Source organism: Zootoca vivipara, chromosome 8, assembly GCF_965207765.1.
Source record: "Zootoca vivipara chromosome 8, rZooViv2.hap1.1, whole genome shotgun sequence".
In the NCBI taxonomy this organism is placed as follows: Eukaryota; Metazoa; Chordata; class Lepidosauria; order Squamata; family Lacertidae; genus Zootoca; species Zootoca vivipara.
In genome coordinates this window covers 34,416,587-34,434,144 of record NC_142591.1, presented here as the reverse complement: position 1 = coordinate 34,434,144, position 17,558 = coordinate 34,416,587, and the positions used below count along the sequence as shown (strand labels likewise).

General features: G+C 46.9%; 1 protein-coding gene across 2 annotated transcripts in view; it reads right to left on the bottom strand.

The window, feature by feature from the left end:
• DIPK1C (divergent protein kinase domain 1C) overlaps nucleotides 1-17,344 on the bottom strand; it is a 31,467-nt gene extending 14,123 nt beyond the window's left edge. For both annotated transcript variants that reach the window (XM_035126365.3, XM_088675284.1), the window contains exons 1-2: nucleotides 16,655-17,344; nucleotides 2,380-3,057 (exon numbers count right to left, since the gene is read on the bottom strand). In XM_035126365.3, the coding sequence (XP_034982256.3) occupies nucleotides 2,380-3,057; nucleotides 16,655-16,834 (858 nt within the window). In that variant the 5' untranslated portion in view covers nucleotides 16,835-17,344. The remainder of the gene's footprint in view (nucleotides 1-2,379; nucleotides 3,058-16,654) is intronic.
• Nucleotides 17,345-17,558: the final 214 nt, after the last annotated feature.

The following is a 17,558-nucleotide window of genomic DNA, read 5'->3' as shown; positions in this document are numbered from 1 at the left end:
AATTTTTTAAGTGGGTCCACTGATAAAAGAAATTCCAGCTACTGGGTATTGTTTGGCAGGTTGTTATTAGGCACATAAACATAACTGGGCCAGATCTTCTTAATGTGTGTGGCCTGCCTTTTATTTTCCGTACATGAGGTGGCCTGGCTGAAACTCAGCTTTATACAGGCTGCCGAAAAAAATAAATAGAACGGGATTATACACCAGCCTTTCCATTAGTTTACACACAGAAGACTCATGCTGGCAGACTACCCAAGCATGGGGCAGCCTCGGGGCCAATTTGTGTGCCAAAAAGCAGTCAACAAAAGACACACACAACAAAGATGCAACAAGGAAGTCATCAGTAGTTTGGTATCATTCCCAGGAGGCGTATCCAGAAATCAAGAGCGATCTCTACATGTTTGCCCTCCAACTGCAAAGCCTGATGATGTGTATTAGATTAATGAAAATGGCGAGGCATTGGCACTTGCTGGAATAAGTTATACGTTTTTCATGAGACTGGTTGCTTTCCCACACTATTCTTTGGGACTTTTTTGGCAGCGCTATCAAGCCTAACTTCACCACCACTCATTTCCCCATGAATAAGCTTGAGATGTGATGGCACCAAGGCTGACATTTGCCCGATGACTCAGGGGCAGTCTCAGAAACGGACCTACAAAGCAATGAATCACAGTCTGGGTCTAATCAATAAGACTATACTAGCAATGCAACCAGCACAGCATGGAACAGGAGGCAGTCATTGGCTACCACCATTAACTGGCAGCCAGCAAATTAACAGTTCTGACTTGAAGAGGGACATGACAGGGTGGGCAGGCAGGGGGCAGGACTGTCAGCACCATGTTGGTGAATAGCTAGCAGATCCCTATGGGTGAAGGATGCTGTTGTAATCAGATCAGGTAGAAGAGGTCCTCAAATGAATGAAGTGGCGCTATATAGTGACCGTGCTGAATCTGATTTAACATATGGCAAGCAGAGCTTTTTTAAAAACAAGAACAAAATCTCTTTCACTTAATAATTCACACTTTTTTTGCTGCTTCCCACCCCATTCCCTAGCTTCTAATTACGCACCTGAACAAACACAAAAATAAACTGGAGAGTAAAAACACACCTATGCCTTTAAATCACTACACGGTTAACCTTTGCACAGCACGTTCTAGTTCTGTGTGGATACTTAATAAATACTGGCTCTGCTGGCAGCCGTGTTAATGAACATATTCTACTTTCACTCTACAGGAGGAAATTAATTTGCTCCAAGTTAAACTGAGGGTATGATTTGAAGAGCCTTCTATAGAAGGCTCCAACTTCACACAAAAATATCAGCTGAGGCCCAGTACTGAATTGGATTTCTATTCACCAAAGGCTCACAATGGATCAAATCAATAACAAAATTTCTCAAAGCATCCTCTGTCGCCAACCTCTATGTTGTATGTCAGCTATAAGCCAGCAGACTTCTAGAAGATGCTCAAGGCAAGTACTTGACTCTCCAAGATATGGAAGTTCTAGCCATTTTGTAGCTAAAACAGCACCAGGTAGTAGAGATGGAGATATCAGCTTGGGAACCTGGAAATTAGCAGAAGTACACATACACACGCAAACCTTCAGGGGGGGAAACACTAAAGAACAGGGAGGGAAACAAATCAAGTGTGCTCAGTGACCAAAGGAAACTAAGTCTCTGTTGGGAAAAATAGAGTGGGGGGAAGAAAGTATCCCACGAAGGCTAGAACTCTGAACAGGAATACTTCACACTGCAACATTTTGTTGCAAGTCCCACTTGTTCTATATGTTATTTGATTTTTGGTACATAGCTCATATGGTCAAAAAACATCTTGTTGTGTTGTTCAGAACATATTGTTGCAAAAGAGGCAGTTTTTCAAGAATGCAGGACCCACTTGCAGAAGGCAAGTGATTTCCAGCAACAAAATAGGTGATAGATTCATCAAGTCAGTCATTGGCTAACACCCACACCATTCATTTAAAGTACATGATTTCCCTTCAAGAATCCTGAAAACTGTAGTTTATTCCTCCCACAGCTGCAATTCCCAGCACCCTTAAACTACAATTCCCATTTTTTGGGGGGGGGGACAGGACCCATGTGCTTTAAATGAATGGTATGAATGTTTCCGAGCAGCCAGCCCAAATTTCCAAGGCCAGTCAACATTTGGGAACACTTGTGCCACACAGCGCTCTGCATATGGTATATCAATGGAGAAGAAGACCTCCTTTGGTTATGAGTTGCATGCTAAAAAAAAGAAGGTAAAGGTAAAGGGACCCCTGACCATTAGGTCTCGTCGCGGATGACACTGGGGTTGCGGTGCTCATCTCGCTTTATTGGCCAAGGGAGCCGGCGTACACAGTTATGACATTGAGGTCCTCACTTACCGTCAGATCACTTCGGATGGCGAAGTTTTCCGGCTTGATGTCACAGAGATGAAGCCGGTGAGAAAAGTCATTGTCAAAATGTTTTACCATATCGAGGAAGCTGATGGCAATTTCGGTGATGGCCTTCGCCTTGCTTTTAATCCCAGAAAAGGAAACGCCGACTGCATCTTCCACAGAAAAGAGAGTTTTGTGCCAGGTATGCCCAGCGGTCAGATACTCCACAGCATAGAAGTGGCCACAGGAGCCGATGACCCTTAGGACATGTTTACTGAAGTCTTGCAGCACACTGAAGTAAATATATTCTTCTTGTTGGAGTAGGGACCACATGCTAGCCAGCTGTGCTTTCCAGTGCGGGCCCCTCCCCTTCGTCCACAAAGGCACCACAGTGTTATTAGGAACTTCTAGACCCAGAACATTCTTGATCTCCAAAGCGACCATCAGGAGGAGCTCTGCCTCTGGAATACCCTGCGGTTCCATTTCCTCCAGAAAGCCAAGGTGGTGGTAGCTAGAGAAGATTTCATTTTTGGATTTCAGGATCACTGGGCGGCCTCTCCAGTCAGCTTGGATGACCTTCTTACCTCTGTCGTAATAAAGGCAGCGCTTGTATATCAACTTCTGTGCCACACACAAGTCTTCACAAAGGTCTCCTGTCAAGGCTCCTTTTCTATAGTCAAGGCACTGGAGAAATGTGGAAAGAAAGAAAGAATCAATTGACAGCAGAAAGCCACCATTTCCAGTCACACCATGAGTAGGGGAAGAGGACAGATCCCTGCAGGAGCTTTACATACTCAAGTTCTCCATGACACAGACAAAAGTAACACACAGCAAAGGTGTCAGGAAAGTTTGAGGGAGATGTTTGCCCATGTTTGCTGTTCCATCTTTCCTGCAGACCTGACAGGTCATAAACTCCCAAGAAACTCTTGCTAGCTGTTGTTTCGAGGGTGGCAAGCTCATAAACAGACAGCCCACAAAGGTCAGGAAATAGTATCTCATGTTGTTTAAGCTCTGCACTTTTGCTCTAAGGGTTCCCTCTAGATGGCCTATTTATTGAGCATTCATCCCAATTTGCTTACACAAAGTCTGTGTATTGGTTAATTTATATCCGAACTGGCTTCCGGTCCGTCGCGCTGGTGGAAAAAGGACGCAGGGACTTCGCGCTCTGAAGTCCCTGGCTTCGTGGAGGGGGGGGGAAGTCCGCAGAGCGAGCGGACTCCCCAAAAAAACATCGGGTAGAGAGTCCCGGTGACATAGTGCCCAGCTGTTTGCTCCGGACGCGATTCCTCTGCTGCCCGAGAGCTCCGTAGAGCGATCGAGAGCCAGCGGAGTGGAGTCGCGGGAGCCATTTTTGGGTTTCATCTTACCTCCTTGAAGTGAAGCTCCGAGTCCTCAGCCTTCTTCTTCCAAGAAAATAAAAGACTTTTACAAAGTAAGTCAAATCTCTATTTGGACTTTAAAAAAATTCAATTCTGAAGATAGGAAGAGATTTTAAAACAACGGAAGCCGATCTCTTCCAAATGGTCAATCGGGAGGCGCATTAAATATCCTCAAGCCGAAAGGGGAAGTTTTTTCTAGATTGTGGACCTGAGAGAAAGAAAGACTTTACAAAACCTTCCCAGCCCCCGGTGTTGATACCCCTTGAGGTTCAGCAGTAACAAGGGGGAGGACGTTTTGACAGCTGTCAAAAGCTGTCAAATTGTTAAAAGAATTAAGAAAATCGATTTTATTGTTGTGGATTATAAAAACTGATTGAAGAGGACTCAGAAGTAATTCAAAGGGAATTTAAATTTGAACTGTGATGAAGTTAAAGACAAAGGAGAAGATCAGCCAAGATGGAGCCGGCAACGTGGTAGAGAGGAATTTTCCAGTATCCTTTAGCCCTTATCTCTGGTCTGCCTGTGGTTAAGTTAAGTATGAAAACAAAGTTTTCTCGAGCCTTCCAGGAGGCTGTGCTGAACTATTTTCAAATATGGGAAGATATTTATAAGGAACGGCAATGTTTGAATCCAACAGCAATGAAGAATGAGGTGCAAGATCAAGATTTAGAGGACAATTTTGAGACTGAGACTGTGTGTGAGGAGCAACAATTTGATAACTTGGAGACTGATTTGGACCAAAAAAAATATGTGTTGGATGAGGAAAAACAAAGATTTGAACAAGGAGACGAGGCCGACAAGGAGAAGCAAAGTGAAGAGAAGATTGATGGAAATGAAAATCCTGGAGGGAATGAAATGTGGAGTGGAGTTAGTGAGGTGGGGGATAGGCAGGAAGAGGGGGGAGCAAAGGACTGGAAGTGGAAGTGGGAAAGAACTGGTGTGGGGTGAAAACTTTAGTTTAAGGTTACTTTTTTGGTTGAGGAATGACGGTTTCTGAATCTTGGCCTGTTAAAGGATATGCTGATCCAATTGGGGGAAGGGACATTGGGAGGGGGGAAGGAGAGAGTTTTAAAAGTTTAGGGTTAAGAGTTTTCTGGAGGGAGCAGAAGAATGGCTGAGGAAATATGTTAGAGTTTATTTTTAATATTTTTAGTGATCAGACAGGTGTTTGGGTAGAGAACTGCCTGTCTCCCTCTCTTTACTCTTTGCATCCAGTGGCAGGGGGTGTTTGGAGGGGAGGGGGAGGGGTGGAAGGAAACCCAGACAAAAAATTGGAACCTTTTGACTGCTGAACCCCTCGGGTCACCCCAGTGGCAGGAGGGGACTCGGAGGCGGGCAGCATGAAGGAGGAGGAGGATTAAGTCAATATGATAAGAATAAGATTTTGAATTAGAAAAGAAAACCCGCCATAATTAATTGAAGAAGTTAGGAATTCCAGGAGGAAGAGAACCGGGGAAGCCACAAGCAAACTGTTAAGAGAATAAGACTTAGAATTTATATTTTTTTCTTTTTTCTTTTTCTTTTTCTTTTTTCCTGTTTTTTCCTTTTTTTCTTTTTTCTTTTCTTGTTGTCAATTAAAGTGTTATATTGGAGAATTAGCTGGGGGACAAACCAAACCCCAGAGATCCTCCGCCCCTGTCCTCTCAGTGGCAGGGGGGGGATGAGGGGGGAGGAGGGAGGGGGGAGGTCAAACCCAGCTTAAAATGGACCCCTTTGTTTCCCAATGCCCATGGGTATCACTGGTGGCAGAAGTGGTCTTGTGGGTGGAGGGCAAATGAAGGGACTGAGCTTATTTTGTATGTTTTGTATGTTTTGTTTCTTTAAAAATCAATAAAAATTATTATAAAAAAAAATTATATCCGAACTTCATTAAGCATTCATTCAGATTACTCTATGGGCTGACACCTGCCCGTTAGCCATTCATTCAACCCAAATTTGTCAATGCATTTCCCTGTCACATTCCTACATGCAGAAAGTCCATTTCTAAAGTTCTAGTATGCACTTGAATCCCTCCCACAAAATACTGTCAGGAGGCACCCTAAGTTCAGGTTCCTTTGGATGCTATGCCAAGGGTGACTTTGGTCTGTACTTTTGGAAACATTTTTCTACTTCTCTCTGCCACATGTGTAAAGACACATAAAAATGTGCCTCATTGCTTTGGGCCTAGCGCCTTTGCTGTACACCCAGATGGTGGTTGAGGGTTCAAATGGAGAGCAATAGGAAGCCTGTTGCTTCAACACACACACACATCCACCTTTTTTGCCACACATAAAACTGGCAGCCGGAAAGCTTAAAAATTTACACAGTGATTAAAAGCAGTGATAAAGATAAAACAGCTGTAAGGCATTATGATACTGGTTTTCTTATGGTGGTGGAGAAACTTGCTATGAAAACTTGCTATGAAAACATTTGTGGGACCAACTGAAATGCATGGAGAGTTGTGACCACACAGAATTCAGCGCTGCAATCTGCCTCTCTTCATCCTAAAATGTGACGGCATTAGAGCAATTGTTATCTACCAAGCTGAAAATATGCAGGGTCTTGTAAAACAAAACAAAAACCACATGCTTGTTGTACAGCAAAGCTGGACAGTCTCTTAATCAAGACCTGCTGGTAAGTCATTTGATGTCCACTGACAAAAGGTATGACGGGACATATTTGTGTGGTTTGCAAATTCTGCAAGTTCATGACCAAAGAGACAAAAAAGAAATCAGGACTCTGTAGTTATGTGGTCATCTCAAATGCACCAAAATAAATAAATAAACAGGATTTCCCCTGCCAGTCCCTTCCTCCAGCCATAATTGTTTCCATCCCTCTGTTTCTAGGAGTGTAAGCAATCTGCATAACTGTGTCCATTCAGACCTTCCAGAAGTGCAGCTGCAAAGTCTATTCCAGGCAACTCTCTGGAGGAGAAGATGACCGACGTGGGCTAGGGTGGAAGATGAAGAAAATCGGACAGCCAGTTAGTGGCTTGATACCAACTTCTGTGTTAATTTCCCCTCCACACACCCCATTCCTCATGCCAGGAATTTCCCACAATATATTTTCACGTGAGAGAAATGTTGGACCCCAGAAAATGCAAGCCCCGCGAGGCTCTCTCATATTTCTCCAGCCAGTTCATCCCATTCCCAGGTCTCTGCCAGCTTACATTCTATTGGCTGTGGACTCTGCATGCAAGGGATGGAGAGAGCAAAATCTGGAGCAGTTCCAAACGGCACAGATTATGTACAGAATATAAGGGTAGAATCCAGCACAGGGTTCACGAAACATTCTGCCAGTGCAAGAATTTCTGCTTGTGCAATGGAATGCTCTCCCCCTGTGCAACCCCTAAATCTGCTCTAGGGGTTCCCCCAACGCTCTGGAGCAGAGGGTGCAGGGCACTTGCAGGGGAAGGAAGGGGAATCCCATTGTGCAAGCGGAAATCCTTGAGCTGAAGGGATAAAGGAGCTGAATACTGCCCCATATTTTTGTATTTATCAGATGCCAAGTTGACTTAGCTCATCAACAATGGCGGTGGTGTGCCAGCTTTTATGCCTCCCCACCCCATTCCACACACAGCACATAGAAATGCTGCCTTCACACAAAAGCCTCCCGGATACAAGTTTGGAAGCAAAGCCTGAATGCTCCTATGAGAGAGCCAATAAATACCGGTAGTTCCAACAGTGCTATGGAGGAATTGCTATCAGTTATCTTTAGACCAGTGTTTCCCAACCAGGGGGCCATATGCCTCCCCCCCCGGATATTCCAGGGGGGGCACAGGTGAAAATCACATAAGGGGGGTGGCGGCATGAGACTAGGACTTCTGCTTCCTTCTCTCTCCCACTTCCACACTCTACCGCTGCACATACTAAGCTTCCCGCATCTCATTTGTCCTGGGCAAGGTGCGTGGCTGCAGCAGTGTTAGTTATGAGGGGGTGCTGTTTCTTCATGCAAGCACTACTGCGAAAGGAGGTACGTAGCTGCATGCAAGAGTTACTCAACCTCATGCAGAACCGCCTTAACAAAACGGACAGAGGTGATCTTCGGTTATCCCTCACACAAATGAATGCCTGGCATGTTGGTTTTATCAAACACCTGTGAGCTCAGGTATCATTTTCCTTCTTCATCTCCACCTCTCCCCCATCCCCACCACCAAAAATCATTTGAAATGTTATATCCATCCGTCATAGCTAGGGCGCATCAAATCGCTATGTTTCCCAACCTTTTTCAGAGAGAAATTTGCATACTGTACTTTACTCATCTCCAGAGCCAAGTTCTCCTAAGGTCACGAAAGCCTGTGGCTCAACCAAATGGATGTGAGTAACGCAGCACATGCCATTGTAAAAGCTATGTTACTTACGCCTGCGAAGACTTCTGTGTGCAGGGACTCGAAAAACTGCATTTCGATAGTAGCACTGATTTTGCCTGAAGCCATTCACTAATGCAAGCAGTACGACATGACAGATGGAAGCAAATTGGAGAATATCCGTTTTATAGCCAATCGCTAAAGCAATCCATTTCCCTTTTATATATTTATAAGAGCTGGTGCTCCCTTGGCATCTCCCCCTGTGGTGTTGCTGGACTACAACTCCCATCATCCCTAACCATTGGCCATGCTGGCTGCGGCTGATGGGAGTTAGAGTCCAACAACATCTGGAGGGCCACAGGTTCCCCACCCCTACTTCCGAAAGAGGGAGCTTTCTTATTCTAACAAGTTTTCCCTCCCTTTCTAGCGCAATCATCTAGTCACTTTTCTAACTGCAAAATGCCCTATCATAAAAGGGATGGGAAACTGCACTGCAGAGGGTGGGATAACTCTCACTAGCTGTGTGGCCTCCATGGAAACATACCGGGATGAATCTCAATAAACAGCTAGTGTCAGTCATATAACTGCCGCATAAGTTCAATGTGGACGTATCAGCAGGAATGCTCAATAAACAGCCGATCCAAAAGCTTCCCAGCAATCGCAAAGAGTCAGGAGTAAACGGCAAAGCTCTCTTAAAGAAATCATGCAACCACTCTGAGGACTAGACGACAAACACACAAGGTCAGTTTCCTGTGGATTAATTGGGAACAAAATTAAATTGGTTTGTTAGAATGTAAGACAAATTAGTTCAGGGATAGGGACTCTATGGCCTTCTAGATGTGGTTGGACTCCATCAGCTCCAGCCAGCACGGCTAATGGTCAGGGATGAGAGGGAATTTACTCCAACGACAACTAGAGAGCTACAGGTGCCCCCCACCCCCACCAAATTAGTTAATTTGGAGTCAATAGAACTGAACTGGCTTAAATCCTAGTGCAGCACTCTAGCTTATCTGGTTTGTGGATGAGGCTGCAAATACCGTAACTTTTCTGCTTCTGGAATCCAAGTTAGGACACAGGCCAAAGGGAATAATGCAGATGTGATTCCCAAAGCTATGTCAGATACCTCCAAATTATTTTGGAGCTCTAGCAGAGCTCCGGAGGAAATGGAAAATATTCTGTATCTCCGAGGTAGCCAACACTGCAGCTGCCTGCCATGGAGGAGGGATAGAAAGAATTCATCCATCCTCTTGCTCTTTCCAAGAAGTTGGCAAGGCTGCAGAAGCCCATAATTTGTCTTCGTTTATTATACACAACACAGGAAAATTTATAGTCATCAATAGCTTGCTACCGTAATAGATTATTTAATTTCCATTAGGCTTCCTTTCGCATTTGACAAAAGCCCTTTGCAAATAAAGGAATTTGGCCTGTTATTTAACCCTCTATGCTCGTCTGGTAAAGCTGAGGGACAATCCCTTACACAATATTTTGGTCTGAAAATGTTTGTAAGTCACAGCTCAAACACAACACTTCACTTCGACACACAGGTGCTCTGGTTTAATCTGGATGTAGACTGGGCAGAGAGGGCATTTTATAGGCTGCAGCAGATTTCCAGCAAGAAATTATTTTGCCCCTTGTGCTGTTTATTATATTATATGCTCAGGAAGAATGCACTATGCAGCTGAAAGCAAGGAAAGCGTTGGAATAACTTTCCTACTTTCTAAATATGTGTTGTCTCACAGACAGAACAAAGCAAAATTTCCTTCACCTATCTTAAAATAATAAATCCTCTTATTTCATCAGGGGAAGTTAATGGATATGGACTGCAGATGTTTGAGCTGAGCAGCCTATCGCCCACCTACACAGTTGCCTTGAAAACCCACTAGAAAATACAAATTGCCTCCCCCCCCCCGGTCTGCTTTTACTGCGTTTTATCAGCTAGACCTGGCAGCTGAATGCTCTGTCTTCTTTAATTGACAGTAACTGCTGCCTCAAAGGTGTAAGATGCAGTCACAGTGGCAAATGCTTTGCAAGCAGCAGACGATTCCCTTAATCAGCAGCCTGGCTTGTTTCCCTCACACTCCCCCCCCCCTCCTCAAAAGCACAGGCAAAACTCCATCAGCATGGGCTGCGTCTCCTAGTGCTTTTCATGCCAATACTTTCACAAATCTCCAATTCATGACATCAAGGATTCATTGGCTCCCATTAGTCTTTACTCAAAAGCATGATCCTTTATCATCTACAGGCCACCAACCCAGAAATGGCTATATAATCTATTAACTATGGTATGGCACAGTGGAGGTAAGGGAATGGCATGGCACCTTGTGGCATAATATGGTGGCAGCATCTTACAGTGACATATTAGGATTGTGGGGACGGCTTTTTTTTTTTTAAAGCTACAACACTGCAGTTTGCAGGGCTGACATACGTGTTTCCCCCGATTTTTAAAAATTAAACAGTGAATGTGGAACAAGCTATTCCCTAGAACAATTGCTGCAAAAATACTATGCTATTGGCACTACAAATTATGAAAACGTAACCCAGCCCAACCAAAGGGTTGTATCCAACTAAGTAGACCCACTAGATGGAATTACCGGTATACGTCACACTAAGGGAGGATTCCCCAAACTTGGGTCTCCAGCTGTTTTTGGACTACAGTTCCAAAAAACCACTTGTCCTGCTAGCTAGGGATGGTGGGAGTTGTAGTCCAAAAGCAGCTGGAAAATCAAGTTTGGGAAACCCTGCACTAAGGCAACTGTTTCCTTGGCACATGCATTCCTGCATAGCAGATCTAGCAATCTCCCTTTCCTGCTCTGTGTCCTGTTCTGGAGGTTGTCCCGACCCTCCCAAAGAGATTTTGGGGAGGGTAACATGGGTAGAGGGTTGCATAGGGAGGAAGGAGTCCCGGTGCCCTAGTGTGACTTGTTGTGCTGGCTTCTGGGAGCACAAGACTTCAGTTGAATGCAGCTCACTAAAAGTAATGAACCTAAGTTACTTGTGTCCATTAATCTCAAGGGGTCTGATCTAAACAGGGTTAACACTGGATACAACCCAAAGTATTTTTATATCCCATTTATTTCAATGGGATTTAAAAGTGCTTAACTCTGGGCCAAGCTAGACATTAGGTTAAATGTGTCAATGCAATTAACACAATCCTATTAATCGCTTCATTATAGTTCCTCTTGCCTAACATGGCCTAACACAGCCCATCTTGCCATCCTCAGACAGCTTGCAGCATCCAGAACCAAATTCCAGGCTTCCTTCAAGGGCAGCCCCATGTAGAGTTTAATTGCAGCAATCTATCTGAAGGGGGGGTGGGGATGCTTCTAGATATCTATAGGGCAATCCTATACATATCTAGAAGCAAGTCCTCTTGAGTGCAATTGGACTTACTACAAATTGAATAATGCAACTGAACCCTGAAGTATGAATGTCTGAGGTTAGGTCTGGTTTTTCCAGGAACAAGTACAGCTGGAGGCTCAGATACCATTGGCAGAAAGCACTCCTGAACTCAGCTGTCTCATGCACATCCATAAGCAAGGATGGATCCAAGAAAAATCCAAGAGAAAATTTTGTTGCATTAGCTTTATCGGAAAGGTGGGGATTATCACCCCAAAAAAACTTTTCTCCAACATTTGGTACATAACTGATGTACCAAATGGTTGGCTACACAGAAAGTTCATGTGTCTCAGTCTATACCAAAATTCATAGCTCCTTTGAAAACTGAGTGTGCCATTTTAATCTTGAGAGACGCCTTTAATGCAGACCATATTGATCAAGGAACAGATTTTAGATAATGCTCTAGTAATGTTTGCCCTTGTATCTTTTTGTGTCTCACCACTTCAGGCTTGCATTTATACGTTCAATTCCTGGTACCTGACACACAATGGATAGGTTTCTAAAAGGCACTTCGGAATGTCAATTATTAGTAGAACACTGCAATTCAAAGCACACTTACTTCAGAGAAAGTCACACTGAACTAAGTTTGGCTTACTTCTTAGTTAGAAATGCATGGGATTGCACTGTTAGTATTACAACATTTAACAAAATTAATAAAGTTTATTTAGATGTATAGGTGTATCTACTGTATAGGATTTTTGTTTTTGTTTTACATTCACATTATGCCTGCCAATTGCATGTAATCCAGGAGTTCTGTTTTTCCGACAGGATGTGGAGATGTCCTCCTTCCCCACCACTGAGTTGTAACAATCAGCTCCTAACATCTGGAACTAAGGTATTCTCAAGCAACAATCACGGAAAAACTCCAGGCACCTCTCATTTTACAAATTAAGCACTTGTATCCACAGTGCTCAAAATTCTTGCAAAAATACTAGGCTTTCCACCCACTTAAAAAAAGTTATCAATCCCCCTCAAGGTCTTTTATCCATCCACATTCCTGTTTCACTCTTACTCTTCTGTTAAATCAATGCCTGCAGCTTATCCCATGATCACTTATTCAGAAGTGAAGTCCTAGTAAGTTCAATTGGCCTTGAGCTCCATCTTTTCCCTGAGCAATAGAGAAGTGGCATGATGCAGTGGATAGAGTGTTGGACTATAAACATAGGAGGCTGCTTTATACCAGATTGAATCATCTCTCCAATTAGTTCCGTATTGTCTACTAGGAACTGCTCTCTATGGTTTCAGTGCTCATTCTGAGTCTCACCTGGAGATTGAACCTTGGACCTTCTGGGTACAAAGCAGTTGCTCTGCCACTGAGCTACGCCCCTTCCCTGAGAGGCAGGTGGGTTCATATTTCTACTAAACTAGGATGTTCACTGGGCAAGCATGAGACTGTCTAAACTGCCTTGCTGGGTTAATGCAAGGATAAAAGAGAGAGCAGAGAACCACACAAGCCATCTTGGAAGACAGGAAATAAATGCCGCAAAGCAATCTATAAGGCACATGAGTCAGGACATCCAGAAGATGTCATGGGGGAACATTTCATCCTGACATCTTTGATCCAACCTGGCCTTTTGCTGCTGCTGCCCACCAGGAGTCAACCTCCTTCCTGTAATGTCTACTAGCCTGCCTGGCTCTGAAATAGGATTCATCCAGAGGTGGGATCTGTCCGCACTGGTGCATCTACAGGCTCAGCCACCCCTATTTTTTCTGAGATTTCCTCTGCTTGCCCCATGACTTTGAGGCACATGTCCAAGAGGGCTATTTCTTGTCCCTCCACTTTCCCTGGGAAAACCTGCCATTCAGTGCTGAATTGGAACAAACTGGTTCTCTGCTGGTTGACGTTTGTTCCAAATCTCGAACCAAAAAAGGAGTGTGGCCGAGCCTTATGTCGTTTTCAGCAGTGGAGTCAATGAAGGTTGATCAATTTGGGCCAAGGATGCCCTGCCCCAGCACCCAGTCACCCAGTCACCTCGGTCTGCCCTCACCTACCAGCCTTCGTAGTTAACAACCAATCTAGGGAGAGGTCCTTCCTGTCAGCTTCCTCCCCCTCCTGAGTCCCTAGAATTCAGCAAGGAGAAGGATAGGAGCAAACGGAAAACTACCTCTCTGCCACTATGCCTGTGGTGGGATTCCTTGCCTTGCGCCCTACCACGCTCACCCAAGGGCGTAGCCAGGATCAAAACTAGGGGGGGGCAAGCCATGATCATTCAGGGGCGGGGCCACAAAGTGGGAACGTGGGCGGGGCTACAGGGCCAGCTGGCCTGGCGACATCGTGGTGGCGGCAGCGGCGGCAGCGGCCACCTTGTGCTTCTGGGGCTGGCAACGGCGGCGGCTACCCTGCTTGGCTGGAGAGGACGGGAGGGTCGGGCAGGCAAGAGGGGGTGACAGGGTGGGCGAGGGCAAGGCAAGGCACGGTCGCAGTCACGACGGCTCCGAGGCGTTGCTGCATATCAGCATAATATTTCAACCATGTTGTGGGTTCAAGCCCCACCTTAGGAAAAAATTCCTGCATTGCAGGGGGTTGGACTAGATGACCCTTGTGGTCCCTTCCGACTACAATTCTATGATTCTATTGATATATTGCCATAGCATATGCATCATTCTGCTTTCTTGAATTGTCCTACTCCTAGGCATAGCAGCCAACTCCTAGAGGCCTAGGTGCCTCCCCCCCCCAATTACTAGTAAATACCGTATGTGAAAGAGTCATCCCCCCCATGTTGATGGGCTTTCTATGTGGGGCTTATCTGCCCCCCCCCATATTTTATTAAGAATGGAAGAGGGAGGGAAGGAAGGAAGAAATAGAGAGAGGGATAACTCATATTTGTGGGTGCCTCTGGGTGACGCTGTGATGCTGGAACTCTGCAGCAAGAGGACGGGAGGGTCGGGCAGGCGAGAGGGGGTGGCAGGGCGGCTGAGGGCGAGGGAAGGCACGGCCGCAGTCACGACAGCTCCGAGGCGTTGCTGCATATCAGCATAATATTTCAACCATGTTGTGGGTTCAAGCCCCACCTTGGGGGGAAAATCCTGCATTGCAGGGGGTTGGACTAGATGACCCTTGTGGTCCCTTCCGACTACAATTCTATGATTCCATTGATATATTACCATAGCATATGCATCATTCTGCTTTCTTGAATTGTCCTACTCCTAGGCATAGCAGCCAAATCCTAGAGGCCTAGGTGCCTCACCCCCCCCCCAATTACTGGTAAATACCGTATTTGAAAGAGTCAAACCCCCCCCCATTTTGATGGGCTTTCTATGTGGGGCTTATCTGCCCCCCCCCAGTATTTTATTAAGGATGGAAGAGGGAGGGAAGGAAGGAATAATAGAGAGAGGGATACCTCATATTTGTGGGTGCCTCTGGGTGATGCTGTGAAGCTGGAACTCTGCAGCAAGAGGATGGGAGGGTCGGGCAGGGGAGAGGGGGTGGCAGGGCAGGCGAGGGCGAGGCAAGACAGGGCCGCAGTCTCGATGGCTCCGAGGCGTTGCTGCATATCAGCATAATATTTCAACCATGTTGTGGGTTCAAGCCCCACATTGGGGAAAAATTCCTGCATTGCAGGGGGTTGGACTAGATGACCCTTGTGGTCCCTTCCGACTACAATTCCATGATTCTATTGATATATTACCATAGCATATGCATGATTCTGCTTTCTTGAATTGTCCTAGGCATAGCAGCCAACTCCTAGAGGCCTAGGTGCCTCCCCCCCCCAAAAGAAATTACTGGTAAATACTGTATTTTAAAGAGTCCCCCCCCCATGTTGATGGGCTTATCTGCCCCCCCCCCAGTATTTTATTGAGGATGGAAGAGGGAGGAAAGGAAGAGAGAAATAGAGAGAGGGATAACTCACATTTGTGGGTGCCTCTGGGTGACGCTGTGATGCTAGAACTCTGCATCAAGAGGAAGATACCGGTACACCTGTACAGGAGCCTTGTAAGCAGCTTTCTCTCTGCTTGATTTACAGCAGGCACGTCCAACAGGTAGATTGTGATCTACCAGTAGATCACTGGATGTCTGTGGTAGATCACTGCTAGATCACTGGCACCCCTAAAAAAAGCTCACCCAAATTTTTCCTCCTCCCTAAAAAAAGCTGAACTATGACCTGAAGCCCTAAACAAAAATGGGCCTCCCTCCCTCCTAAAAGAAGCTCAACAAGTTTGACCTAAACCCCCCAAAACAGGGCTTCCCTTCCTTAAAAAAACTCAACAGCTTTGACCTGAACCCCCCAAAGGGGGGTAGATCACTCCCAGTTTTTAACTCTGTGAGTAGATCAGAGTCTCTTGGGAGGTGGCCACCCCTGATTTACAGTATACAGATGCAGGAGGAGGGGCAGACTGGAACACCAATGCTTTTTATAAACATCACTGTGTCTATCAAAGCTACAGCCCCCCCCCCTTCTTATTCACTTCCTTTTAGCCTTGCAGGGCCACCTTAGTCAAATTGAATCCTCTGCACCCTCATTAAATCGCCAATAGAACTGTTAATGCGATCCCTGAATGCCCATTAACAACTCCCACTGAATAACAATAGGGTGAATAGGGTGGACCTTGCCTGAAGGGATATTCTGCTCCATTGTCTTAACTGCTTAAGTACTGGTAGCCACTTTGCTTTATTTATTTGATGTGTTTTTGTTACAGCTGTGTTCCCGCCCCCAGCAAGTGGAGAGCTGCTCTTGCTAAAGCAAAGCCCTTTCCACTTCAGTTTTTGGAGGGGCAAAGTATTGGTTATGGTCTGTAAAATACAATAATGTTTTGCTTCTAGGGGGGGGCAGCTGCCCCCTCCTGCCCCCCCTGTCTACACCCATGCGCTCACCAGTCTGCCGGCTTCCCGGCCTCACCGCCCCGATTAGCTGGTAAGGCATTACTGCCGGCACTGCAGGGCGGATGCTCTCATGAGGCCAACGAGGCAGCCAGCCGCCCAGGGCGGACACTTTAGAGGGGCACAGTTTTATACAGATTGGTTTTTGTTCTATCCAAGGGTGCCAACTTGAATAAAATGTTGGGGAGGGGAGCAGGTAAGCCCTGCACAATTGGGCAATTGTAGTTAGCTTCCCGGCCCCCGGCCCTACTTGTCTGTGCAAGTAGTTGGGCTCGTCTAGGGCGCAAAACAGCCTGGCCCCCACTCCGGGTCTCTCCTGCTCGGTCTGAAGGGGGCTCTTCTGGACTTCGCCCTCGGCCCACCCGTCCCTTCTCCCCTCCGCAGCCGTCCCCGGCCACCTACCAGCCTGGCCAGGATCCTGTGGCTCTGCTCGTCAGTGCAGCGCCCGGAGAGGAGGACGCCGCCGTGCGCTAAGAAGAAGAAGACGCCCCCTGCCGCCCCGCACGCCGCCCAGAAGAGGCAGAAGGCGGCGGAGCAGCGCCTGCCCAGCCTGGCTCTCAGCAGGCGCTTCAAGGCGGGCATGCCTTGCACACTCCGTCCGTCCGTCCGTTCGTCCGGGCTGCTGCTGCTGTTGCTGCTGCAGGGGATTCCCGCCTTAGCCCGTGCAGCAGACAGAAGAGTCCCGGCGATCCATCAGTGACGCCGGCGAGCCCCGGGCTGCCTTCGAGGGAGGCGCGGATGCCTCCCTGCTTCCTCCGAAGTCTTCAGCGCGACCTGACCGCCCGCTCCGCTTGCAACTTGCAGCCAAGAGCCAAGTGCACGGGCGGAGCGCGGCGGGCGCGTCCGGCGGCGGGAGCCTCCCGCGGCGCGCATATGACCTCCGGGGAAGCCGCGCTCCTCGCGGGCCCCGGGGTGGGGGCTTGGGCTTGGTTCCCAGCGCGCCGCCTCGCAGTCGCCCACGGCCACCAGTCGTCGGCGCAGCAGCAGCGGTGCCTTTCGAGGGGAAGCCACGTAGGTCCGCCTCCCTTTTGTCTGCCGTGTCCCTCGGACGGTAGCTGCGCGGCTCCCCTCCTCGCCCGCCCGCCCGGCAAACTTTCGCAGACGCGGAGGAAGCCCGTGAGGAGGGAGAGGCAGACAGAGCGCGCTTCCTCCCGCAGCGCTGTTCCTTTCAAAATCGAGATGGTTGATTGACACTTTTAAAGGGGCGACTCCAAAATGATGTCCTTTTCGAAGGTACACATGCAAGTCGGTCCTATTCAGTTACTCCTTGGGGACTTTGACGCCCCTATATGCTTTCCGTTATAAA